Source organism: Mesocricetus auratus, unplaced genomic scaffold (genome assembly GCF_017639785.1).
Source record: "Mesocricetus auratus isolate SY011 unplaced genomic scaffold, BCM_Maur_2.0 Super-Scaffold_100021, whole genome shotgun sequence".
Lineage (NCBI taxonomy): Eukaryota > Metazoa > Chordata > Mammalia > Rodentia > Cricetidae > Mesocricetus > Mesocricetus auratus.
The window spans coordinates 24,023,821-24,051,256 of record NW_024429202.1 but is presented as its reverse complement, the minus strand read 5'-3'; the positions used below and the strand labels follow the sequence as shown (position 1 = coordinate 24,051,256).

The 27,436-nt window shown below is 40.3% G+C and overlaps 1 protein-coding gene across 1 annotated transcript; it reads right to left on the bottom strand.

The window, feature by feature from the left end:
• Positions 1–2,859: 2,859 nt before the first annotated feature.
• On the bottom strand, positions 2,860–27,436 carry Lgsn (lengsin, lens protein with glutamine synthetase domain). Its single transcript, XM_040729444.1, has 5 exons — positions 27,292–27,436; positions 15,438–15,571; positions 14,615–14,776; positions 8,178–8,368; positions 2,860–4,261 (listed from the first exon to the last, which is right to left on the bottom strand). The coding sequence occupies exons 2-5, from the start codon at positions 15,451–15,453 to the stop codon at positions 3,062–3,064; spliced, it is 1,569 nt and encodes a 522-aa protein (XP_040585378.1). The 5' UTR covers positions 15,454–15,571; positions 27,292–27,436; the 3' UTR covers positions 2,860–3,061.

The window sequence follows — 27,436 nt, the reverse complement described above, 5'->3', positions numbered from 1 at the left end:
TTGACATCTACATGTCTAGAATTCACTCAAAGAATAATGTCTATAGAGACCAATATGGAAAGCTGTGTGTTATTCATTCTCGGAATTCACATCCTAATCAGGAAATGTTATGTGAAGCCGTTTCAGGCAACACAGAAAGGATTCATTGTTAACATATGAAATGTTTAGAGACAGATGTTCTAACACCTGGAACAGGGAACCCTCTTACTAACGATTCTGTCCAATAGCCTTGCAACATAAACATTGGTATTACTGCTCTGGTTACCAGGTGGCTGAAGGTACATCAAGAGACATCCAACTGCTCTGTTACCAGCACATTCAGAATTTACTGTGTGACTTCAAGTTTTATATACAGAAGTTTTAGATCTTTCACTATCATCAGAATCACCATTTCAAGCTTTACTGTTACCCAGACAGTATAAAACAAAATTTTAGATTATGAAGTATCCTTTAAAATAGTAACTTTTTATTATGCCACTAATGTTTTAGTTTTTACTCTTAAAGCATAGTTTTTAATTTAGATTCTTACGTATACTCATTTAATAACCAACTTTAAATTCAGTAATCACATTTTCCAGTAAGCTTTGATTAGAACAATTATGGTAAATGAAAATAAGAAAGTAATTTCTGTAAAGAGATTCAGAAGGCATCCTTTTCAAGCCATAAAGCAGCCTTATAGATTGGGTTTTTTTTTCAGCATAGGGACAAAAAAAACCCTTCCATTCTCTTTAAGCCATGAAGATGGTCCACCATTGTCTTTGCCCTAGTCTTAGTCATCCCTAGGACTGTAGCTGACTTATTGCACAAAACAGTGACCAACACGTGCTACTGAATGGATTTGTGGTCTCTCCCTGCAGACCAAGAATGCAGAGTCTATAGCAGAACATCAGCATCCCTCACTCCACAACAGGAAGTGGAGGAGAAGATCAAAGAAATAGAACAGGGGTTAACTAAAAATTTACATTTACCTGCCCCAAGTTTTTAGTCCTAAATTGTGTTGGTCAGTTGCTCACTTTTGACTTTTTTAATGAGCGTAAGTATACAATTTCCCACATCTAACATGAGTCTATATGAAAGCTGCCGTACCAACACATGCTCTAATACTGACTTGTAATATGTTGTTGAATGTTTTCTGCTGACTAACTACCATACACTTAGAATGATAACTTTCCCAACTATGTAATGCCCTCACAATGGGACCTTACAAACTGTACTTTTAAAATTATGCTGATAACGTTATAAAGACAATGAAGTAAAGACTGAAAACACTGTGATTAGCAGAGTTTTTATAGCATCTTATAGTCATAGTAGTAAAACCAAGAACACTAGACAAGTTTCATTAAGGCTCGTGAACTTATAAAAAGATCCTGTACAGCTCTATTAGAGTGAGAAATAATACAATTTTTTGCATGAGTGGATCCCTCTAATTAACTCAGATCCCCACCCCGACCTCAGAAACGCAAAGTTTTCAGGAACTATCTTTCCCTGGACCTTTTATCTTTATATTTTATCCCCCACTCCTTAACACACACACACACACACACACACACACACACACACACACACGAGAAGCATGATACTTTGCTGCAAATATTTCAATTGCCCTACCTTCTAGAAGAAATTGGCTAGCCTCATCTTCAAGGGGTCAGTCAGCAGGAAGGGTAAAACAGAGAGGGGAAGGCAAAAACACTTGCTATTGTTCTCCATGGAAATCAGCTCAAGCTTCCATAGACTGCTTCAGCTTAGTCTCTGGCTGGACTTACAGTAACCCAGTCAACACAGTGGAGGCTCAGAAAACCACGTGGGTTTTCATTGTGTCTTCCCAACTGACACACTGAACATCTCTATTACTGTAAACAGAATTTCATGTGCTAACCTTCCCTTCCTTCCCACCATGGGCTAGTTCCCTCTAACCCTTATTCTACCTGTGGATTCTATTGTTTTCAAACGTGTCTCCTGCTAGAAGATGAAAATAAGGGCACACTGACTCTCACCATTCACTAGAAGCTAAGGACTTTAACCGAAGGAGTGACGCTAAATTCTAGTGTTCTCCTTAAGTGTGGGCCATCTAAATTGAGACCACAGCCAGTTTTAATTGAACATAAAATCTCCTATTTGATCCTAAGCAGTGGAACAGTGTTTTCATTTGCAACTAAGTAGATATTGGACTTGTTCCCAAGAGATGCTACATTTCAGTGATAAGTTGCAATATTATCGCAGTCAGACAAAGGCCTGGAACATTTTCTCGTCCCTGGAGAAACACCAGCCTCTGTGGCAATATAATCAGTAATTTAAGTGTGCCTTGAAGCTGCCGAAAGAGCCTGGCCTATGCAGACAGTCATTCTCCCTCTCTGCCCAGCAGAGATGTTTCCAAGGGATGTCTGTTTTCCAAGAATGGAGCCAAGCTGGCAGAGCAGTCCAGGCCCCTTTGGCCCTGCCTGCATCCTGCGTTGTTCAAAGAAAGGCTTCCACCACTTCTAAGTCTGCCCTCAGTGTTACCTGATTCTTTGTCCTGTCGTTTGATTCTAGGGGGACATTGCAGCCTTGAAATCCATGAGCCTTTAAAGAGGTGACAGAGAAGTGTGAAAAGGAAAGGAGAACTTCTGGCCCTGTCGTGTCCTTCTTTGTGCAACTTGACATGCCTAAACCCATCACAGTGATGCAAAGGCCACCCCAAGATGTTTTCATTAATAAGATTTCGTTCACAGATCTGGCCAGCTCCCAGGCAGGCAAAACCTATGTCTATACTTGATACTATTTCTTCTTTTTACCCCCGTCTTTAAAATCCTTCTTCCAAACACTACCCAGGCTAACAACACAAACGCAAGGACAGACTGCCAGGCTGAGTAACTTTGCGTATGCTGCTTCACCACAAATTTATTGTTTATATCTGAGATCGGAATCTCAACAGTCCTATTTCATCTGTCCAATGATGGGGGAGGGGCGGGGACGACTCGGAACAGAAACCTGTCTAGTATTGTTAATTACAAGGGCTCAATCTTTTCTTTTTGATAGATTAGGTACTTGTCACAATAACATCTCCAAAATCCAGAGTTCTGTCCTATATAAAATACTCCAGGAATTTATTCCCCTCTGCATCTGTTTCTTCATTTTCCAATTCATACTTCTTCATGGCAACAAAATAGCGAATGAAAGTCTCTCCCAGAGCCTGCTTCAGACACTGATCTTGCTCCAGGGCGGTGAGCGCATCTTCCATCTTCAAAGGGATCTCGGAAGGTTCTGACTCATAAAGATCCTGGCTTTCATCAGAACCAGCCCAAGCACTGTCAGTGATCTGAAGTCCATCCAAGCCTGCAGCCACGGTGGCGGCCAGCACCAGGTAAGGGTTCGCGGTTGCCGAACCTAACTTATTTTCTATCTGGGTGCCTTTCTCACCGTGACACTTGATGTTCAAGGCACAGCTGTTGTCGTTGTATCCCCACGTGGTGGGCACGCTGTCTTTCGGGTCTCTGCTGTCCTTGCAGTAGCGCTTGCGGCAGCTGACGGCAGGGGCCATCAGGCAGCTGAGAGCCGCAGAGTGCTTCAGGAGGCCTGCCAACCACTTCTTCCCCGTGAGTGTGAGCCGCTCCACCCCAGGACCACTGCAGAACATGTTTGTCTTTCTACCGACATCCCAGATACTATGAGACAAAACTCCTGAATTGCAGAATCCGGTCTCGATTACAAGGCTTGCTATGTAGTTATATCTTCTCGCTACTTCTTTGACACCTGTTCTGAGGGTGAATGCATTATCGGCTGAGTTAATGCCAAATTCGGGGAGAAAACAGATCTCCATCTGCCCAGGCCTGGTAGAAGACGAGAAGCTCTCCACATTGGCTCCAGTGTGATACAGGCCGTCCACCAGCTCCTGCATGAAGGGCTGGTCATGGTTACTCAGTAATGTCGAGGCAGGAAAAGATATGGTCTTTGAATTGATCACTTCGGGCACACCAAAAATACAGAAATCATAAATGAAGGCAGACAGCAGGGAGAAGCCGGCGTCCTGCAGGTGGCGCAGCTGCCTCTTGGCGATGTACCTGGGGGACGTCAGCAGAGGCTCGCCAGTCACCGTGAAAGTGTCACAAATCACACGCGCTGTCCTCTCTGCCCATGGCAGGACTCTGAAGGTCGACAGCTCTGGCATGAGGACTATGTCGCTATTGAAGCATGTGGCTCTTATGTGATTCACCTCATTGTCCTTAGGGTTCGGCATCAATTCCAGATAACCGCGGGGCATGAAAACACCATGGATCACTTTTTCCTGAAGAAGAAGAAGAAAAAGGAAAGGTTCTGAAACGTGAAGACAAACAAAACAGGGGCGAAAATCTTGGTAAAAAGAAATGTTAGCCTTGTATCTGTGAATTAACATTAACTCAGATAAATGTTTTAAAATTCAGAAGAAATATCCAAAAATTCAACATTGAAAAAATTATTTTTATTAAGACCTTTTTGTAAACAATGTTTAATACTTTAATGCAAGCCTTGATGTGTTCTTAGATGTAAAAAGCAGCATAATAAATGCTTCATGTAGCTATAAATAAATGCTTTAAGGATGGAACAATGTAGCAAAATATGAGGGTTTATAGCTTTATGGGACTACTTAAAATAATTATTATCAAAAATATTTTACAATGCATTTTATTTTATAGTACTGTTGCTAAGACCTCAGGTAAGGCTTTCCTTTGCCTTGTTCAATAGTATTTTATTATATATGTATATATATATGAGTACATTATGATCATGTCATACATGTAAATAAGGTTTACTGATCACATGGTTTCCATTGCCTCAAATTGCTGATACAATATATAACAAGCCATTCTGAACTAGACTCACTACACTCTGTCAGAGAATTGAAACTTTCAACTCCTGTGTTTTCATGCTCGTTAACTAGCCTTCCTCCATTTCCTCTTCCTCTTTCCCAGACTCTTGGAATCATCATCCTATTTAAATCAACATCTTAGTATCCACGTGTGAAAGAGAATATGCAATATTTGTTTCTGTGTCTAACTTATTTCACTTAATTTAATACACATGCTCCAGTTTCATCCATTCAGCAGCAAATTACAGGGTTAATTCTTTTTACATTCAAATAATGCAATATATATATATATATGCATGTATACATACATGGCACATTCTCTTCATTCTTTCATTCATCAATACTAATCTTGGTTGCTTCTATATATAATTATTGTAAACAGTGCAGTAATAAATAGATCCACTATGTGATTCAGCCCTCTCGCTCCTAGGTAAATATTTTTAAAAAATTCTATCAGTCTGTTAAAAAAAGAGACAAGTAAAGGCTCAGTTGGGTTTTATTCTATTGTAACCTCCTGCTAACACTCAGAATTCCGCAGGAGTTATCCTACATCTTTGTTGGAGAGGAGGCTTAGGTCAGACCAACAGGACACAAGACAGCTGTCTCAGACTCAAGAGCCAGGAATTCTGAGAGATGCATCCCTCTCTTCATGTATACAGTCCTCTTAAGAACTGGCCACTTGATTGTCTCACAGAGTCCTAGAAAACGTCTCTGTGGTTGTGACCCTATATCTCCAAAGTTACAGTTCTCAAATGTAGTGTTCATGTCATCGCAAACTGGGTGTCAGCAGATAGAACCACAAGTTACAGCTCTTTTATTAACAGTTGGAATGGAGCTACGCAAGTTTCTCGATGATGCGATCAGCATCCACGACCATGAAACAAGCTAGACAACCAATAAGAGCAACACCTATACAGAAGGATATCCCCTGTCAGACAATCACTAAGGCCCTTTCCAGCAATGTGTCTCTCGGGTCCAATGGACTTACATATGTAATTTGGCTGTGTGTCAGGCAACAGAGAAGTCATGAGATTATAAAGCTGGACAGATACATTTCTTAAAATCGGAAATTATGGAAGAGTCTCAACAAGGCTTCACATGGGTGGGAGAAAAAGACTCTGGCTGTCAGAAGTAGTTTCCGTAAATTCAGTGAGCATCGTGGAGTTAACACAAACATTCTAACATTCCACAAGGACATTCGTTTGTTCACATCATCCACAGAAACAAAAAAAAAAATGAGTACTGTGCAGGGCCAGCACATCTTCAGGACCATATGGACTGACTCCTTCGTGACAGTCTTTACGTACACTCTCATGGGTCACTTTGATTTAACTGATCTAAGTCTGTGCTCTTCCCCCACTCTTATTTTTTGGTTTTCCTTTTTGGTTAGTTGGTTGAGACAAGGTTTCGTACAAGCCCAGGCTTTCCTTGAATGCCTTGTGTTGGTCTAGAATACCTAGTCCTCTTACCTCTGCTTCCTGAGTGCTGAGATTACAGGTGTGCACCACCATATCTAGATCCCCAAAATTTGCTTTTGCCAGCCATAAAAAAGGGACTCCACACTCTTTCTGAAGTTGTACACATTCCTTCTATGCATATTCAAATGACTGTGCACACATCTTCACACACATCCATATTGTGAGATTTCTGTATGGAATATTTTAATACTAAATCTCACTGAAAACATTATTTCCCTATTTGATTACTTTTAATTCAAAATGCTATATGGTGGTTGTGTGTATCTAACATGAAGGATAAAGGGTTTTATTCATGAGACATCTAAGAGGTCACACAGTCCAAATCTGTATCATATTCCCTTTGCTGTGAGCCATGGAAAACAGCTGCTCCCCACTGGAATCCAGCAGTCTTTTGCAAACTGAAAGAAGAGCAGAAAGTCACACTTCATTCTTTAGGCTATTTAATCTGTGAGGTTCGGAGCACTCTTTCTTAATATATATATACACTCTCCTTTCTTTATACATTTTTGGACATGCATTGGAATTTAAACCATTCTCTATTAGTTGTGGGATATATTTAAACTTCTGTGTGACTGTATGAATAGCTCTGTTCATGACAATAAATATATATAGTCCTGAAATACTGAAATGGCTTCATACTTCAAGATGGATCTCTCTGAACTTGATAGAAATTCTTGCAGATTGAGTTAAAACCCTATGACACCTTTTATTTGGAGCACAATGAAGACTACATTTTGAAACAACCCAAGAATAGAATTTTTATGAGATCTATAGTAATATAATCACACTTTTATTAAATCTAGCATATAACTTATATTATCCATAGATACTTTAAACTAAATCAGCCCTTTGATAGATAAAGACACTGTAAGTTTGTTGAAAGGTTGAATGTGCTAATGTCTGTAAGACATTTTGTTCCATGCCAGGCATGTAGGAACCTTTCTAACCAGGAGAGATCATAGGTTTCCTCTTTTACCTTTTCCAGTGGCATACCAGCCTTTTCCTCTATTCTCAGCAGATGGTCTGGTTTTTTGTTTTTAGAAAAATCAATGTTTGCATTTAAAACAGGAAGCATCACTGAGTTCAGATAAAGGCTAAAAGAAGGATTAAAGCTGGGCTGGAGGCAGTAGGTACAGAAAAAAAAAGATATCACTGGACTGTTAAATGATGGGTTACAGGCTAGTGTCTCAGCGCTAAGGTTGCCTGGATGCTTTAGCTTGAGAAAGTTTTTCTTAATTCTATAACAAAGACAGATTATGTTATCTCTTCTAGTCATTCAGTCTAGCTTAATAATCCCAACAAATCAGTCACTAAAATAAACACTTGATATAAACTAAACAAAACAACCCTAGAAAAATCCTTATAGGTATCCACAAATGCAATGTTTCTTGATATTACTATTTTCAAAAGGTAATATTCATTAAGCCATCTAAGGACAATTGGGAATTTTCATATCTAAATTACTGCTGAAAGGGTATGATTTTTATCGAGCAAATCATCTCTACTTAATCATTTCTACCTTTCATGTTTGCTCTTGGGTGTTGGGTTGCAATTTTCTCATGTCAAATAAAATGTAATCTTTATAATTGCAGTATGAAAAGAAAAGCAAGTTCTGTAGAGTAAAATTATTCAAGGTGGAAGGACTGAAATAAGCAGCCTTAATTAGTTTCCTATTTCTATTGGGTAAAGGAATTTCTATTGTAATTTTATCTCCTTGGGGAGCAATAATGTGGGGAGGGACAAGGAAAACAGCAAAACAAATTATTGCTTTTCAGTTCACATTACTATGTATACTACAAGAAAATGCAGATGAGGAATAAAGAGCATTTGCCAGCTAATGGTCATGAAATCACACTTATCATAACTGGAAAACTCACTTGAAAAAACTGTGCTGGGATGCTCTTAGATCTGGAGACACCATGCAAGTCTGTTGCTTCAAATCGTACAAACTGGAGGTGATTTTTGGCCATTTCTTGTTTAATGTGTTTCATTCTAGAAGAAAGTTGAGGCAGGGTTGTAATCTGAGCATTGTCCCTGGTGTGGTCTGCAGAGTAATGACTCGAAGTCACTAGATCAGGATAGACCAAAAAAGCAGAAGGGTAGACTTGGTGAATTAGTCACTAGGGTTACAAGCAAGAGCAACGTATGCCAATCACGTGGATAGTAGCTTCACACAGAGATCTCACCTCTCTCTTGCCAGCTTTGCAGTCATCCCAAGAGCACTGCTGAGTACGCTCAGAAAGTGGTTATCAGTTAGGACATGTCAGCCTAAGATGGTGATGTTACAGTTCTTTCTGGAATTACTTGCTCGTGGAAAATAGCAAGAACAGAAAAAAAAGAAAAGAAAAGAAAAAAGGAAAAAACAAACAAAAAGCAACCTTTTTTAGGGAAGACAATGGATAGCCTGACAGCCTTGGAAACATATGAGTCATCTGTAGATGCCTATTTTTAAAACTTTTGGGCTTCTTGGACTACCCTGTATGATCTAAACTCTAAGTTCCTCTGTACTTGAAAGCAAATTGTATGCTTATTTTTTGATGTGTTGGCCCCTTCTTCCTTTCCTTTCCTTTTGCCTTCCAAAAGTTATCTTCCATCTTTGTAATGGGATGTGAGTCTTAGAGGTGCACCTCTCCGTCAAATTTTACAATTATTTAAACAAAGAAAGACATCAATTTTTAAGTCAGAAATATAATTAAATGTCCATTTCCAGAATGTTGAGATAGTCTGAAAATTCTAAAACTGTGAATCTAGGAAAGACTTTGCAATCCAAATTAATGTAGCCAATCCATTATCCTAAGTCCCAGAGAGACCCACAAAGAGCCACGACTCTCCCCACCCCCACACACCACTGTCCATATGGAAGCCAGAATCTATTTTTCCAAATTCCCAGTAGGTGTCTTGTTAACAGAACATGAATGGACAATCTCTTGCCCATAGATAGAATGGCCACTTTCAGGACTTTGAGGGAGGTTGACAGAACTCAGCACAGATCAAAACCCCCATATCCTTCCTTTCAGGATTGGCGACTGCCCCCCTTCCATGTCTCTGCTTCTCCATTGTTAAAATATTACCCGCTTTGTGGGCTTGTTATGACGATTAAACAAGGTGTTTAACAGTACTGTGAGTCAATAAGCACCATGTAAGTGCTACTTAAACGCAAAAGGTATGAGCCCAATTACTCTAACTCCAGTAAATAGTCCCCATGATCATGCTTGCATTTGAACACCCATCAATCTGTCACACCACTGACATCAAACAGCTATAATTTTTAAGTGATAGCTGGGTATCAGTTTTCAAGATATAATTAGGCTTTAAAATAAGCATAAAGATTGACAGTATGAAAACACAAATTGAGCAGATTTTAAACACATGAACCATGAGGAAAACAAATTACTGGTTCCACCTATGCACATATATTAGATATAATGTCCTGTCACTGATACGTCTGGCTACTCCGAGACTCCTGAGGGTTTATAAGTACCTTCCATTTAACACAAACAATTAAGCTGCAGCAATTAGAATGTTACAGGCTAAATTAACAGTTGGTGTGTTCCCACCTAAATCTGAAATATTGGGTGTTCAGCCCAAGTTGAATAAAGCTGCTTATATAAAACTCATAAGCAATGTAAAATATGGAACTTTTCAAATAATCAGTATTGCAGACCTCATAAACAATTTGTTATAAGCTACCAAGCAGACTCTTGTCTTCTGAAAGAAAGAGGTCATTCTATCCTATGCCGCAATGGGTCCACAGGAAGTCTTACTAGCTTTTTGTCTTATTTGTATCTCCTAATAAATATGTATTTATTCTTCCTACAATAAATAGGTATTGTTTTATATGTCTTTCTTGTCTGTCTTTTTTAGTTTCTAAGCATACAAACTAACAGGTATCTTTATGACACTTTTTTGAGACAGAGTTTCTTCATGCAGCCCTGGCTATCCTGGAATTCACTCTGTAGGCCAAGCTGGCCTTGAACTCTAAGATTCCCCTGCCTCCGATACCCAAGTGCTGGGATTAAAGGTGTGCGTCACCACCGCCACCCAATCTATTATGACATTTTTAATCATGTGTCATTGTCCTTTGCTCTATTCACTGGCTTCTTCCTCTCTCTCTGCCTAATCCTCTTTCTTCCCTCCAAACGTCCCCTCTTTTATTTTACAATGAAAAAATATTCATCTACTTACAGTCAAACACTCAAGGTAGATAATTTCACCACCACTTATATTTCAAACTGGTACTATACCTGAAACATAGTGAGAGAGAGCACTGCCCTAAAAAAAATTTAAATTACAATATGGGGAAACTGTAGGCAAAACACATGCCATCAGAGGGAAAGGTGAGATAAATTGGTGACATAAGGAACTGCAAAAAAATAAATAAAGTATAGTCATCTGGAACATCCACATGACTGCACTGTAGACAGGCCAACCCCAGATTCATGGTAGCCCATCCATGTTGAGCTGAGGCTGAGCAATAAGCACATGCCTTAGTTTCCTAGGGCATCTACTAGTGGTGCTAAAGATGAAATGGCTTAGTAGGAATCTAGTCTTTCAACTGAAGACTACAAGTCCCAGCTCAAAGATATTAGCAGGGATGAATCTTCAGAGGCTTCTCTCTAGGACTTTGAGTTCATGATTGTCTTTCAATATGTCCTAGAGGTCTGCTCTCTGTTAAAGTCCATGTCTTAATATCTCCTTATCAGTATACCATTTACACTGGATTAGGGCCCATCCTCCTGGGTACATTTAAGCTTAAATGCCTATTTAAAGATCCTGACCCCCAAATTCAGTCTAAGGTGCTGAGGGTTAAAACTATGTGAATTTCGGAGAGGTATATTTCAGCTAATTGTATTATTCCCCTTTCCATAGTCTTCGGTGTCCTTATTGCCATGTGCTTGCTATGTTTCAGAGTCACCTGTTTGCTCTCTATCTGCCATTCGTTTGCATATCATCCCATGAAAGTGGGACTTAGTTCTGCCTGCTGCCATAGCTAGAACAATGTTGGCCACAACAGACATTCAGTAAATATGCCTCTGGTGAATAAGTATATGTGTGAATGAATAAATTAATACATCCTGTATAATATGACCTTGTATAACCATTAAGCAAAAATTGACATCATATATTTTAGAATTTATACCCTTAGTATCAATTTTTTACTTAAAACTTCAATTCTTTTACCAAATAGGAGAGCCCTATTTAACCTGATTTCACTTTCAAAGCATATACTCATCTTACTGCATCACAGTCTGAATTTCTTCCCTTCAGATAAATCATATTTGTTACTTCCAATTAAGCCTTTCAGTCAGTCTTCCCCAGCTGTACATGATGAATAGCAGGCAGATAATTACCAGTTCAGGGCCTCATTTGTTTTTCTTCCAGTGTGATTTCTGGGAGGCATTCTCCTATCCTATCCCCTCAGAGGACTAATAAATTAAATCAATGTGCTTTTTAAGGGAAGTTTTAGTGCTCTGTTTAGGGGGAAAATAAGAAAATATTAAAGAAAGGAAACCTCAATGCTCAAGAGCATCTAGAAGACCTTGGAGAGATGTCATCTGCATCCTGAAACAATGAGAACATATTCACCTCCCAAGAAAGCCCCCATCCTTATAAGAGATGGATTGAACAGGAATGTGGGCATCTGGAAGTACCAAATCCAGGGCTGGCTCAGTGGGTAAAGGTGCCTACAGCACAGCATGATGATGCAAGTTTGATCCTTCTACCCAAACTGACTCTCAAAAGTTGTCCTCTGACCTCTACATGTGTTCCATGACTTATGTGAGCTGGCAGTTACACACACACATCGTCATCATCATCATCATCATAGTAAACAGTTATTGTTTACTTAAACAAAACAGGAATACGAATTCAAAAATGGGGGCAAATGCCTGTGAGAATGCACCCTGCGACACGTGCAGCTTGTTCCTGGGACTCTGCCTTCCTTATCCGGAGCCCATGGGCCTTCATTCATGTGAATGCAATATGCATGGCTGCTGTGAGAATACCCAGTTATTGTGATGAGGCCCCCTCCTCCAGACACAGTGTCCGCCATAGACAGGGCTGCAGAGTTCAGGAGGCACAATAACCAGATACAAGCCATAGGAAAATGAACCAGGAAATACAAGGTAAAAAACAGTATGGGAGCAAGGGAGCTGAGCCTTAAAAACCTACTTACTTTTAGAAAAATCTCAAAGTAGTTGAAAAATACTTCTCAAAATTGATTGCACTTATTTAAGGGACCAGTTTTCACACTTACTTTTATGTGATGCACTGGTGGTTTGTTTGGAATTATAGGCTGTAAGAGCTTAATCCAGCCTGTTCAATAGTGGTGTCTACACCCTTAGTCACTAGGTACAGAGAGAGTGCAGGGGACAATAGTTTCTGATTTAAGATTTATGATGCCTAAATTCCATCTTTATTTCTCTGTCTGAAACTAGAGTGTTTAAATCAAAATACACAAAAACATACAAAACATGCATCATAAAGGCAACATGACTGCCATACTTTTGCTAGTCTTCACAATGTTCAAACCCTATTTAAATGTATTGGAAATATTTACTTATTAGGACAGTTTATGTAATACAATTTTGAGTTCAAACTTTCCTTAAACAAGATCTGGCAAGGCTTGGACACTTCTCCACAGTACCAATGGCTAGAGTCCTGAGATAGCCTGAGTGGTGCAGCCATCTTCTACTTCATGCGGTAACAAACAACTACCAAATTCCCACGTTAGCACAAAGGCAGACACAATCCACATGTAGATGCAAAAAGCATTCATCGAGCAGAATCTAGACAACGGGCCATAATTTGTTGCACCCCTCATGTTCTTACCCGGTCCACCCTCTCACTTGTATTGTCTGTTCCTAGCAGGCACAGCTGTCAAAACGAGTGCTCCTCACTCTGTGGAGAGCTCAAAACAAGACACGGAGAACATGAGGGATGGGAATTTCTGTAGCCAAGGGTTATTGTCCTTAAAACGGGAAGTATGTCAAGGCAAGCTCTTAGAAGCATGAGGACTTTCTCCAGCTGGAGGTAAATTAGAAGTGGGGACAAAGGGAGCGTCACACCAATTCCAAGCAGAAGGAGCATCCAGGAGGAAATTGCTGCCCTCAGATGGAAAACCAGAGAAATGCTTTCGAGAAGAAGGAGCCACACCGTGTTTTATAGGGGAGCAACCTGACAAGGACCTGCGTTCTCTCCGCATACTGAATGAACTTCAATGTGGTTCTGTGGTTTTTATAATGTTGTTTGTGATAATGACTGAGGGTAACGAAAGGAAAGTAATGCAAATGGACCCTCATGGCGCTCCTTTTTCCTGTTGGGCCCTGTGTGTAATAAACACGGAGAGGAGAGATGGGCAAAGAGAGGTCTAAACTGTGCCCTTGTCCCCAGGGAGTTCTTCACAGTTCTTAGAAGGATTCACCTGCGTGAATGTGTGTATTTCTCTAAGGTTGTTTGTCTGTCATGCCAGAAAGTCGAACAGTGTCCTTTGTGATGTTGACTTTGTACACAGCCCAACTTAACCCCCAGAGGGACTAGAAACAGAGTCCAGTTATACAGCAAGTGCACCATGTTCCAGTGAAGACCCCCGGTACTAATATTAAAATGAGCTTCCCTAGCCACCAACCACGTTGACAAGTGATGGTGTTATATTTGCTCCCACAGGGAGAGAGCAAGCCAGCAGCCATATTTAGTACCTAGAGTTTATTCCACAGATGGTTTTAGTCCCTTATGCCATAAAAGTTATTGTATATAAAAATGTATGGCTGCAAATATAACAGTTTTCATGACTTCTGTCTGTCCTCTTAGCAGCCAAGCTTAGAGAACCCTAGAATTAATCACGAAAAACTCTACAGCTGGTAATTGTCATCATAAGTAAGGATAATGTGTTACACCCCATTTCTCTAACTTTGTACTCCATTGTAGTCCTACTTTTCCAAACCCTATTTATTTAACCTTTTCTTTATAGGTTTTTTTCACACAACAAATACCTTTTTTTAACCAGTTTCTATCTCTTGTATCTAAGAGGCTATTAACCAATATACTCATGCACCAGAATAATTATTCAGAAATTCTGAGACTTTGAATGATAGAATTCCATGTTCAAAGAAGAGTTGAGTGCTCTCCCATGAGAATTCCCTAATTTTCTAGATCTGTAGTATGAAGAGTAACAAAGCTACAAAGATCTTTATAAACACAGAAGTGGGAATTCTCTTGTCCTGACATTTTCACCATCAGTATGTCATCCCTAGTTCAAATGTAGACTTGGAAACACTTCCCCTTTCCTCCAGAGTCTTTCCAGATGATTGCTTACCAGCATCGGGGTTGAGTTCAGCATCAGGAACACTGGCTGGGGTGCTGGGAAGTGATGATTTAACCACTGGTATCTGATCCTGGACATCTTTGTCATTGTGGGAGGGATAAGAGTCAGAAGAGTCAGGTTTGTTCAGATCTGCTGTTTGGTTCACAGACCTTTCTGTGATAATGGGAAATGTCAAAACACATTAGAATTGTTTTCAACTATGTTTAACACAGTCCAGAGAAATGCTGGAAAGGTAACCCTTTCCCAAACAGTGACACACCAAACAAGATGCAGGCTGTAGGGAAATACATTATCTGTAATAAAAATTAAAACACTAATAAAACCTGTTAAAGTCTGTTTTTTTTTTTATTTTTACCATGAGCTAACAATTCCTTTTGCCTGTTCTTTGGAACACCAGGAGCGACCTTGTCTACACTGACCCCCACTCAGCACTATTTCAGATCTGTCAGAGTGTGGTTGGAATTTCAGCATGTGGATAGAAACTCTACATATCTTTCCTGTGGTCTCCTGGGTCCTTAGCTATTGTCTTCACATTCATTCTCAGTGCAGAAGAAAGCTTCTCTCCCACTCTGCTTTGCATCTCCCACCCCCGCCCCACCAGCATCCAAACCCTTCCCTTGAATTCTAAATACTTTGATTGGCTATTTCTATACAGTTAATGTAAGCTTATATTTGCCAACCTTCATGTAGCAAGACTTTGAGCCTTACTTTCCTTTCACTTGCCCAGAAGAAGAGAAGCATCTCATGGAAAGGAACATGAAATAGAAACTGCCGCTGTCCACCCCACTCCTGAAAGGTCACAGTAACCACATACCATTGGAATTGGCCATGGTGATGTCGCCCCCATCCGTTGAACAAAGATGTGGTTTGGAGACTTTTTTTCCTTGTCCTTCTCAACTTGTGCATCCTGCTGCCTTCAGTTTCATTACCTTCATCTTTCGTTGTGTCCTGTCGTAATTGGTAAACAAAGACCCACATAGCATACCATGCAAGCAGCTGGATTTGGGTGTCAAAGGGGCTTGTCAGTTGGACAGTTAGGTGTAAATTGAGCACAGGACATTCTCTAGAGGAAGAAAACTGTCACTTCCTTCTCCCTTTCAATGACTCAAAGAGTCATTGAACTTTCTCTACTGCCTTTGATGTGCGTTGTTAACAGAAAATTATTAAATAGATTAAGCTCTTGTCTAACTATTCTATATTTCTATTTCTACTCCAGAATGTTTTAAATTGTTTAATCCTTAATAATTGATAAAAACCTATTTCTTTTTTATATTTATTAACTATGTTTTCTTTTTACCAACAGCATGAGGACTGAAAGTTTTGGATTCCCCTCTCTTTTCCCCCACCCTCACTCGCCCCTCTTGCATCAATGTTTACTTGATTCAAAACGTAGTTTCATTCACTTGTGCCTTCTTTGAAACTTTTACTTGTTAAAAAATGTTCACTAGAGTACACAACTGAGCTTCACCGTGACATTTGACACATGTACATAATGCATCCCATTGTTGCAACTCTTGGCCTCTGTTGCTCTGTTCTTGTGACTGATTTTAAATGGACTAGAAAGTTCAACGCAAGTTGTTTCATAGCTTGATAAAATTCCAAAATGCATTAAAAGGGAAATAGCCAAAACAATCTACTTATAAACACTAACAAGAATTTTCAAGCAGGGAGTTAGGCAGTGAGTAGAGTTGAGGAGTTGCTGGCAGTAGAGTCACCCTGTGTGGTGTGTGTATGTGAGTGAGTGAGTGAGTGAGTGAGTGTGTGTGTGTGTGTGTGTGTTTGTGTGTGTGTGTGTGTGTGTGTGTGTGTGTGTGTGTGTTTGCAAAGGTTAAATTTTGGCTTGAAAGGAGAGGAAAGTGACAAAGGCAAGGCAAAGATGGTTTTGAATGTTTTGAGCTGTTGTCTTTTTAAGGACAGGTTCTGAAAAAGTCTGTACGTAGCTGGGGGAAAGTCATAGGATTACAGATCCAGAGGTTGCAGGCAGAGCTACACCAATTTATCATAAAGCCAATTCAGTCTCTGAAAATGAAAGAGAGATTTCCTCTGGTGATACGTAACTATGATGCATTATGCTTATTATTATTGAATGAGAGTATATTTCACCTCACTAATTTTTAGGTTAGACACAATGTAATGAGTTTTACTGATAGTCTTTTCTTGTAATTTTATGGCCTATCAGAAAACTGCAGTCTTTTCACTTCAGATAATCTCAAATTTGATTGTATAGGACTTATTAGGATAATTTATTTTTCCTAATACTTTAGGACTTCATTCAGATATTTGCATAAATGTTCCAGTATGTTTTTATAAGATCAAGCAGTGATATTGGGCATGTTCTTGTTTCCAAAATTGCATAGCCAGAAATATGCTATTTTATTTTTGAATGCCTTTGCATGGACACATCTCAGATATTTACAGAACTGCTGTTTAGAAAGGTGTACAAGTATCACTGGACTCTGACTTGACTGACATTTGTCTCAGTCTGAGCTCCTTGGGAATTCCCTCATTTCATAGGTTGAAGGAATTATAAGACACCTCCAGCTTCAAACTCCATTGTCAACTGAATAAACAAGAGTGTCACAGCATGGTAAATTATGCCCATTACCATGCAAATTTCCTGGCATAACCCTCAAGGTTAGGATTCTCCAGTTTAGAAATGTCCATAGAAGGTGAAGTTCCCATAGAAGTCTTCTTAGTTTCCATGAGCCATTCTTCTCCTTCATAGCTCAAGGCCCAAATCAATTTCAGCCCTCATATGAGCCAACCAAGAGAGATTCTGTGACAAAAGCAAGAGTACTTTACTGAGGTACTAACTTGAAAAATCCAGTAGTAAGAATCCCAGAATGCTGAGTGTATATATCATACTCAAGATGCTTCTATTTCAAAGCAGAGGAGTCAGTCCCAATAAAGAATACTTTTCATTCTCTCTTTTGAGTGTTCTCTTCTATGCTAGGTTGATCAGACTATAAACTATAGACATTGCTATAATAGCTAATACAATTGTACTGGATCCTGAGTCTGTCCCACTCCAGTAGAATGCTTTTATTATTAATCTTAAATTTTCACTCAGCTATAGTATGAATGATGACTCGGTGGGAAAAAAACTACAGATACATAGTTCTTACAATAGGACCAGGAGAACATTAGTTATTATTATTATCACAGGCACACAAGGACGAGGTGATTTTCTCAAGGTCATTATGATGGACAAGTAAAAATTCAGACCTAATTCAAACCACAGTATTTGGGGTGCTTCCCTCAATGTCACAGTCAGACACTTGACCTAAATCAAATTCCAATTCTATTACATGATATTACCTACTGATTTCATAAAACGTGCTTTATTTCCTCATTATATGTTTTCTTTCAGCAATATTTTTAAATACTTTTTTCTGTGTAACAGTTGAAACCTCCTTCGTTCATATCACTAGAAGCTCTGAAGGACAGTGATGCTCCCTGTTATGGATAAGGCAAAATCAAAGATGTAAAAATAAAACATTATCCATAAAGACTCTTGAAATGCAGTCCAGCCATTAAAATGTTTTCATAGCAGGTGAAATCTTTCATAAGCTGAAGAATGAGTTATTCTTAGGTCACCCTAGGTCAGGGACAGCAAACTCCAGTGCCATGATAACAGACAGAACCAGTGGACCGGGACTGAACCAAGGCAGATGTTCCCTCTAGGAAGGCGCTGATACAGGTTCTGTCTGCACAATGCCTGTCAAAGTATTGCCCCAGAACTGTCAATCCTGCACATTGCCAAAGCATTCCAGAAACAAGGATCCAGTTATTTTTATCTAGTATAGAAAACCCTCAGCTTTGTCCTAATGCTTATAAAACTGTGTGCCCTGCTCATATTCCCCCAAACTGCCTTCCCCATCCCACCTGCCCCCATCTTGCTGGAAAACATGGATTTCTTTCCATTTCACCTTTCGTGATTTTTAAATGTTGGCAACTAATTTAGTATGAAAGATAACGGACGAAGAAGAAACATTTCTCAAGTCTCTCACAACTGGAGACTCCATGACTGACTCTACTGGGTTTCTGGTGCAACTGGATGGTGGTAGCCCTGACTCTTTGCCAGCGACAGTACTTAGTGTGACACTGAAAGACAAGTGATGTTCAAAATACCTCATAATCACACAAGTGATAAGAGCTTAAGAACATATTATGGGCTGGAGAGTTGACTCAGCAATTAAGAGAACTCAAGAAACTAGATGCCAAAAACACAAATAATGCAGTTTAAAAATGGATACAGATCTTAACAGAGAAACCTCAACAGAAGATCTTCAAACTGTAGAGAAACACTAAAGGAAATGTTCAATATCTTTAGTCATCAGGGAAATGCAAATCAAAATGTCTCTGAGATCCCATCTTATACCTGTCAGAATGACTAAGTCAAAAACACTGATGACAGCTTATGCTGGGGAGGATGTGGAACATGGGGAACACTCCTCCACTGCTGGTGGGAGTGCAAACTTGTACAGTCATTTTGGAAATCAATATGCTGGTTTCTCAGAAAATTGGGACTCAATCTACCTCAGGACCCAATGATAGTACTCTTGGGAATATAGTCAAAGGATGCCCAATCATATCACAAGGACACTTGTTCAACTATGTTCATAACAGCTTTATTCTTTTTTATTTGAAATCCTTAATTTTTATTTTTATTATTTATTTTTAAATTTAAATTAGAAACAAGGTTGCTTCACAAGTAATAGTCAGAACATGGAAACAACCTAGATGGCCCTCAACTAAAGAATGGATAAAGAAAATGTGGTACATTTCACAATGGAGTTATTATTCAGTTGTTAAAAATAATGACATCAGGAAAATAGAAGACAAATGGATGAAACTAGAAAAAAAATCATACTGAGTGAGCTAATCCGGACCCAGAAAGACAAACACGGTATGTACTCAGTCATAAGCGGGAACTTGAGGGATCTTGTTGGGAGGAGGGTAGAGGGGGAGAGTACTGAAAGAAATGACTAGAAAGGGGGATTCTCAAAGGCAGGTAGAAACTTGGTACAAGGGAAACTTCCACAAATCTATAAGGATGATCCTAGGTAAAACTTCTAGCAACAGTCTATCTGTAGCCTGAACTGGTCATCTCCTGTGACCAGATGGCTGACTACCCCAATTGTCCATCAGTGACTGATGGAAACAGATACAGAGACTCACAGATAATTAGGCTGAGCTTGGGAATTCCTGCTGAAAAGAGGGAGGAAGGATTGTGCAAGTCAGGGGGCATCAGGGACATCATAAGAAAGCCCATAGAAACAACTAACCTGGTACACAGGATCTCATAGAGGAGCTGGGAATAAGGAATAGAAGGAAAAGAGGGAGGGAAAACTGTGGTGTGGTTGGGATGTAGAATTAATTAAATTTTAAAAAAGAAACATAAAAAAGAAGTGTTTGACTTGAGTTCGACTCCCAGCACCCACTTCAAGTGGCTCACAAGCACATGTAACTCCAGTTCCAGCTAATCTAACCACTCACTTCTGGCCTGCACATGCGCACTCTCTCTCTCTCTCTCTCTCTCTCTCTCTCTCTCTCTCTCTCTCTCTCTCTCTCTCTCTCTCTCTCTCTCTCTCTCTCTGGCACACACATACACACACACACACCTAAATAAAAATAAAATCTTTAGAAAAGAAAAGCATATACCAGTTATATGCCAGTTCCCTCTTACATGCTCAAACAACCCCTCATAGTAAGAGCATTACAGATTAGGAAAACTGTATCAGAGAAAGATGAAATTGGCCCCAAGACACTTATCTCATGAGTGCTGGAAGTAAGATATGTACCCAACTAGTTGAATGAAGGGTACCAAGTATTTAACCGACAGTCAATGAGCAATGCCAGTGACAACACCCATCATCACTGTGGGAGTTCAGGGTGCCAGGAAACTAGAACTAGGTCCAAGAGGGTCTTCTGCAAACTTACTCTAGTTAATGAATGATGGGAGGGGGCGTTCCAAAGCCCCAGGGAACCAGGAAAACAACTGACAAAGGTTTTTAATTTTGTTTTCCCTAGGAGGGTGACCATCCCAGTTGTTCTCAGCCCAATCCATTTAGAAGTATTTTCCTATTTATCAAGTAGTGAGCTGTGTAGTTTTCCATGATTGTGCCATTGTGTTAGATAATAAGTGACTGGTATGCATTGACTATTGAAGAGATGGTGGCCATGGTTATCATTAGCCACATGCCATGTGTCTCAAAGGCTCTTTCTTAGGAAAGTACCTCATTCTATGTTACCTCATGGGTCATTGGCCAGCCTCAGGACGGCCTTCAGTGTCCTACCTGAGCATCTTTAGGTTCTCAACACAGTAAGCCAGCAGGTCCTCTCATTAAAAGCAGTGTTAGGATTCTCAGAGGGACTAAAATGGCTAGCATACACTTGTAGGGATCTAAAATACTTTTGTCATTAAGTAGATGGGGACTAAAGATATATCCCAGTAGAAGAACATTTTTCTGGCATGGAAAAGGCCTTAGGTTCAATCCCTATCATCAAACCATGAAATGAGCAGGAATGCTATTTTATTACTTCAGTCTTTATACAACCAGAGAATCTAGACTAAGCTTATATAGAATAGAGGACATTTTAGCTGACAATAATGTGTGAGAAAAACCAGATTGCAAGGGCCTGAGCATAAACACAGGGATGCAATTTTGTGTTGATTAATTGACACAAATAGACAAATATAATTAATCTTAATTCAGGTAGCCTCAAAATTCCACTACAGTAAGTTACCTTTCTCACTTCTGAAGTCTTTCTGCTCTTGTCCATCAGATGGTCATCTCGCAGTCTCTAATAGCCACTTATTGCAAGCCACGTACATAGTCCTTCCTTTACTCATCATGGTGTCTCTTTTGAACCTCATTCCTATGGCTTAATAGAAGTCTGCCATTGTGGATTTCTGCTTGCTGCCTTGATCAAATTAAAGACCCTTCACCCGAAGAAATTCTGTCAAGCATTAAATTTAAACCCTAATTAAGCCTAAACATTCCCCTTCCAATATAGTAAGCAGTGTTATTTAGGTTCTAAATATCACTGGTTTTATTCATCTACTTGCAATTTTCTTTAACGGTTGCCTTTTTAATGTCAGTACTTTAGAAACACTTGCTTTTAAGACCCCTGTGTAACAGTGATGGTTTGAGGTAAAAATCATCAGAGCGTTTACCAAGCACTCTAAATTATAATGATGATGGCCTCACGAAAAAGATAAGCGAGTTAAAAAATAATGACTGTCAAGTTTTAACCTCTGCTACATATGCTGGACTCAAGAATCAATAGTCATCAAACTTAGAAGAATATGTCAAAAAGAAAAGAAAGGTATATGTCTCTAGTCATCTTAAAATGTGTTAGTCAAGGAAAGAGGAAGGACAGTATTGAAAATACTGACTGAAGCCTGGCGGTGGTGGCGCACGCCTTTAATCCCAGCACTTGGGAGGCAGAGGCAGGCGGATCTCTGTGAAATCGAGGCCGGGCTGGACCGATAGCCTCCAAAACAATACAGAGAAACCCTGTCTCGTAAAAACCAAAAAAAAAAAAAATACTTACTGAAGACATAATTTCAGGAATACACCACACACTTACATCAGATAATCTAAACTTGTGTTATGGGCCCAAGATTCCTACTCTAACGACTTGGTCTAATAACCTTCCCATGTACAGTGAGTAAGTGCATCAACACAGTCTCCCAGTGGAATCTTGAGAGCAGCCTAGAGCAAAACACAAAAAGTAACTGCCCCATGGAGATTCTTTTCAGTGAGTTCGCCATTTATAAACAAGTACTTCTACTAGGCTTGGGGGTGTGCCTTTCATACCAGCACTGGGGAGGCAGAGGTTGGTGGATCTCTGTGATTTAGAAGCCAACCTGGTCCATATAGTACATTCCAGATCAGTTAAGACTGCTTAGTAAGACCCTAATAATAATAATAATAGAAAAAATTAGTAAAGAAAAAGTATTCCTGCCATTCATCCTTTGTCACCTGAGTCTTACCTCCCCGGCCCTGCGGCTAACACTATGACTGATTCTGCTGTCTTAAATCATGTCACGTCTTTGCTTTGCTAAGGTTTCATTCATGATTCTCCACATTTTTAGAAAAAAAATCAGATTATTGTTCTGAGGCCCAGGATAATTCAGCTTCATCTGTTTTTCCAGCTTCTACATCTGGTCCTTTCTTATGCCAACTCCATCTCCATCTATTCCAATTTGTGCTCACGTTTCCTTCATTCCCAGGATCCTATTGATTAGCAAGCTAGTCCCAGCGAGGAATGGGAACTGTCCTAGATGCATCTAAACACTAATACTGTAGGTGGTTTGTTATGGTTCCTCTGTGAGGCAGCTAGTTAGGACCAGTCAGCTTGTATCTCCCTTTCCCAGACACCAGTAGGAGAATCACGGCATCATGTGAGTAGCCATATTTTAATGGGACGTTACAGCCTATTGTTTGCTTTGTGACCCACTCACATAACTCAGAACTGCTAACTTCTTCATTTCAATTGATAAGCCATGTAATAACTAACTCTCAATATCACTAAAGCTGTTCTCTTCAGTCTACATGCGTGTCTCCCCAGACTCAATGGCAATGATTAGTTCTTCCTGGGCACCGTCATTCTGTAAGTGCCAGGAATGTACTTAGAGTAGAGGATGGCATGTCCGGTTCAGCAAACTGGTGAGCAGACCACATCGTCTCGAAGGATAAAGCAAATAAAACCCCCGACAGAAAATTCTGTACGAGGAAACTGTGCCTACATAACAACTTCAACAAAGGAAAAGAAATTTTTCTAAAATTCCGAACACTCCTTGTGACTCCTCGTGATACGAAGGCAAATGGCAAAGGAAGGAAAGCAATAAAGAAATTCAACTGATTCCCTGCACTTTCCATTTCTTTAATTAATGTTTTCGTATATGGAAGGAAACTTACCAAAGAAATTGAGATTTTATAATTAAAAATATATACTTCTGCACAAATGAAATGGAAACGAGGCACAGGTTGTTGGATGAACAGAAAGACAACAGATAAGTTTTCAACGAATATATCTCTAAAAGTAAGAAATGGGGGCTGGAGAGACTGCGGAGTGGTTAAAAGCACTGGCTGCTGTTGCTGAGGACAGGTTTGATTCTCAGAACACACATAGTGGCTCACAACCATCAACAAGTCCAGATGCAGGGAACCCACCAACCTCTTCCGGTTTCCTACGACACCAGGCACACACAGAGTATACAAACGGACATGCAGGTAAAAAGCGAGAAACAATGTATAAAACTGAGATATATGTGCAGTGTGTGTTATATATGTATGCTAGGCTCTCTGATAGCGGTTGAAGAGTTAAGACGGTTACAGAACTGTCAGGAAGATATCAGATAACAAACTATTGCAATTAAAATCATGAGGCCTAATCAACAGGAATGTTAAAAATACTACAAGGAAAGGCACTCCAGTCTGTAAAATAAAAGCATACTGCGTACATAATTAACTTACTGTCTTTGGTGGTTAAAAATAAACATGTGAATTTTTGCAAAGGTATGGGCACACAAAGAAATGAAAATGTGTTTTTGATGTTTTCTGTTTTGTTTTGTGTTGCTTTCAGGTCAGTGCGCCTGAGAATCTGGGTGGATACCTGGCTTCCTGGCACCAAAACTAAGGCTAATAACCGTTTGTGTTGCTGGAGATCCTGGCAGACTGTGGGGTTGGAGAAAGACCTACCCTAAGGGATTTCTCAGCACACACCATCTGCCCAGAAGAACAGGTGGAGTCTTTTGTTCGGCTGCCGTGTTTTGATTTGACTCCTCCCTGCTGCTTACATCGCCGAAGTATCTGGTGTGGAAGCAAAAGCCTGCCCTGCTCTAAACTAGAAGAAGACGGTCACCCTCCATCTCTTGCCCTCTTCTCGTGCGTCTTTCTCTCCCTGAGTCGGTAATCCTACATCAGAGACGGCAAAGGGACTTTTTCCGTGGAGAAAGCCATGGAAGTGTTCTGCTGTAGGATGGTGCTTTTATTGTGTTTATTAAATACAATGTTCTATCCCAGTTAACCAAGGATTTTTCAAAGTCAAGCACAATGGTGTGAGCCTGTAATCCCAGCACTGAGGCAGTGAGGCTAGAGGGATACTACAAAACATGAGGCCAGCCTTGGCTACACAGTGAAACCCTGTCTCAGAGAGAAAGAGAGTGGGGCAGTTTTCGCAAAGATGCAGATCTCGTTTGAAAACTGTATGCCTAAAATCATGTTGCTGGCTTTCTATCTTCCTAAGAGTAAACAAGCAACATGCCATGTAGACTTTCTTAGGCAGGGCGTAGATCAGAGTACTTCTCGTAGAAGCTGAGACTAGAATCCTGGACTGAAATAGTCAGAGTTAGTGTAGGAAACACAGTGCCTCTCCAGACTCAGCAGCCGGAAGTGAAGCTATTCCTAGGGGAAGTGAAATGCAAGAATGAATGTCTCCAGAAGCTAATGCTATTCGCATTGGTCCCATTGACTTTCTTTTTCTTTTTCTTTTTCTTTTCTTTTTTTTTTTTTTTTTTTTTTTTTTTGGTTTGTCGAGACAGGGTTTCTCTGTGGATTTGGAGGCTGTCCTGGAACTAGCTCTTGTAGACCAGGCTGGTCTCGAACTCACAAAGATCCACCTGTCTCTGCCTCCCAAGAGCTGGGATTAAAGGCGTGCGCCACCAACGCCTGGCTGACTTTCTTTTTCTAAAGCACAATTGGCAAATTCATTTTCAGATAAACATGTTCTCTACACATACATGCCCCATACTCAACTGCCCCTTGCAAAGGCATGACACTTCAGCGTAAACTGTGACTCCTGCTGAGTGAATCTCTGTCTTACACAGTTTTGCCAGGTCCATGAAGAGAGTGAGATCATTCCAACGCCCCTCCCAAAGTGCATTGCTCCTAGTCATCATGTGTAGAGCATACCCAATTCTTCCCCTGACATTGTCTCTCCTTTCACTAGATGGAAAAGCACAGATGATGTCTGTTCTCTGTGTGTCACTGGCTCGAGCAGAGTGCACTGGCTGACTGCTGTACTCTACACATAGTAGGTATGCGTCTCGAATTAAATTTCCTTGACTTAGTTTATAGAAAGGCTTCATTCTTCATAACCATAGCTTACTTCCAAGGCCACATAGTAGTCTCCCAAAAATGCTCTGTTGGAAACAGTGCTAAAATTCGGGGTCCACACACATGACGGAGTGGTAAGAAATGGAGCAAATTCACAGCTGGTTACTATGTCTCTGACCCGTTCAGTTCTATCACTACCTAACATGTAGTGTGTTTCAACAAAATTTACACACGCTTCTCACTTTTAGTCTTTTGATCCCAAAGTGATTCTTACAAAAACTAAGAGTGTGAAAATAAATAAATAATAACAAGCAAGGCAGAATGCCTGAGAGATGGCTCAGAGGTTAGCGCACTGGCGAACAACCACCTGAGACTCCTGTTCTGGGGACCACACATCTTTCTGGCCTACTGTATGCACATGGAACATAGACATACACAGAAGGAGAAAATAAAGTGAAAAGAATCCCATGGTGACGCCTGTGATACCAGAACTGGAGAGGCTGAGGCAGGGGCATAGTGAATGCTGAGATTTATAGATAGAATATATTGAGATTCTATCTATAAAATTAATCTGAACTCATCGTGGTGGCCCACACCTTTAAGTCCTGCACTGCAGAGACAGAGGCAGTTGGATCTCTGAGTTCGAGGTCAGCCTGATCTACATAGTGAGTTTCAAGACAACCAGGGCTACACAGAGAAACCCAGGCTCAAAAAGCAAAGACAAACGAAACAAGCAAGAAAGTAAGCAAAGACACATGAGAACCAAAAACAAAGCAAAACAAAAACAAAAGGACAAACAAACAAACAAAAAAATCCTATCATCACCAACAAAGAAAAACCCCAAAAGCACATTTTAAGGCCTCAGCCCTATGTTTGTCCTGGCAAACTACACCTCCATTTGCAGTCGTGGGGCAGCAGGAAGGGAATTTCTACCCCCTTGAATCCTACAGCGAAAGCGCTGCAGTTGGAGTTAGGGCTGTTTCCAGGGTCCTCCTTTGCCTCATTATTGACCTGACACTGGGGACATCCAAGAATCGGAAATATAAATCCTGACTGCTGAGTGCCTGGAAGCAGCTCCTAGGACACAAGGGCTCACAGCCCAGCCTGTACAGAGAGAAAGTGGAGCTCCCGTGATTAGGCTTCTTGCTCTGGTGGCTTTGGAGTTTCTGTCCTATCTTTTCCCAGAGAGGCTCATGAAGTACTGGAGGCAGAGGAAGAAGAGTTGGGGAGGCCTGACCCCACAATTGTTTTTCCCCATCGAGTCTGTTTCCTTTTTCCCCTTAGGGGGTGGGGGTGGAAAGCACGTGACAGAGTGAGTTTTGAGATATGCAGTAACCAAAATTTGAATAAAATTTTATGTCATTCTTGTTCATCTAAAGCCTAGTGCCTAATGAAGCCATTTAAATGATTGCTCAAACTAAGCAAAATTGGCTAGGTGAAAAGTCCCGAGTTGTTCAGTTGTTAAAAGATCATCTCGAAAGCAGACTTACAGCAAATCCCAGTGTCCTCCTCCCCTCTGGTGCTCAGAAAATCCACACCGTCATCAAACCTTCACTGTCAATATTTTGGTGAATAATATTTTGATTATTAGCTTCATACCTCCTGTGGAAGGTCCCCTTCATCATTCATCTCACACCGTTTATGTAAATGGCCTGTGGAAACCACGCTCCCTTCAATGATGACTTCAGGCTGCGTTTATATGTAGACCTCCAACAAAGGCAGCGGATGGCCAATCCCACGGAGA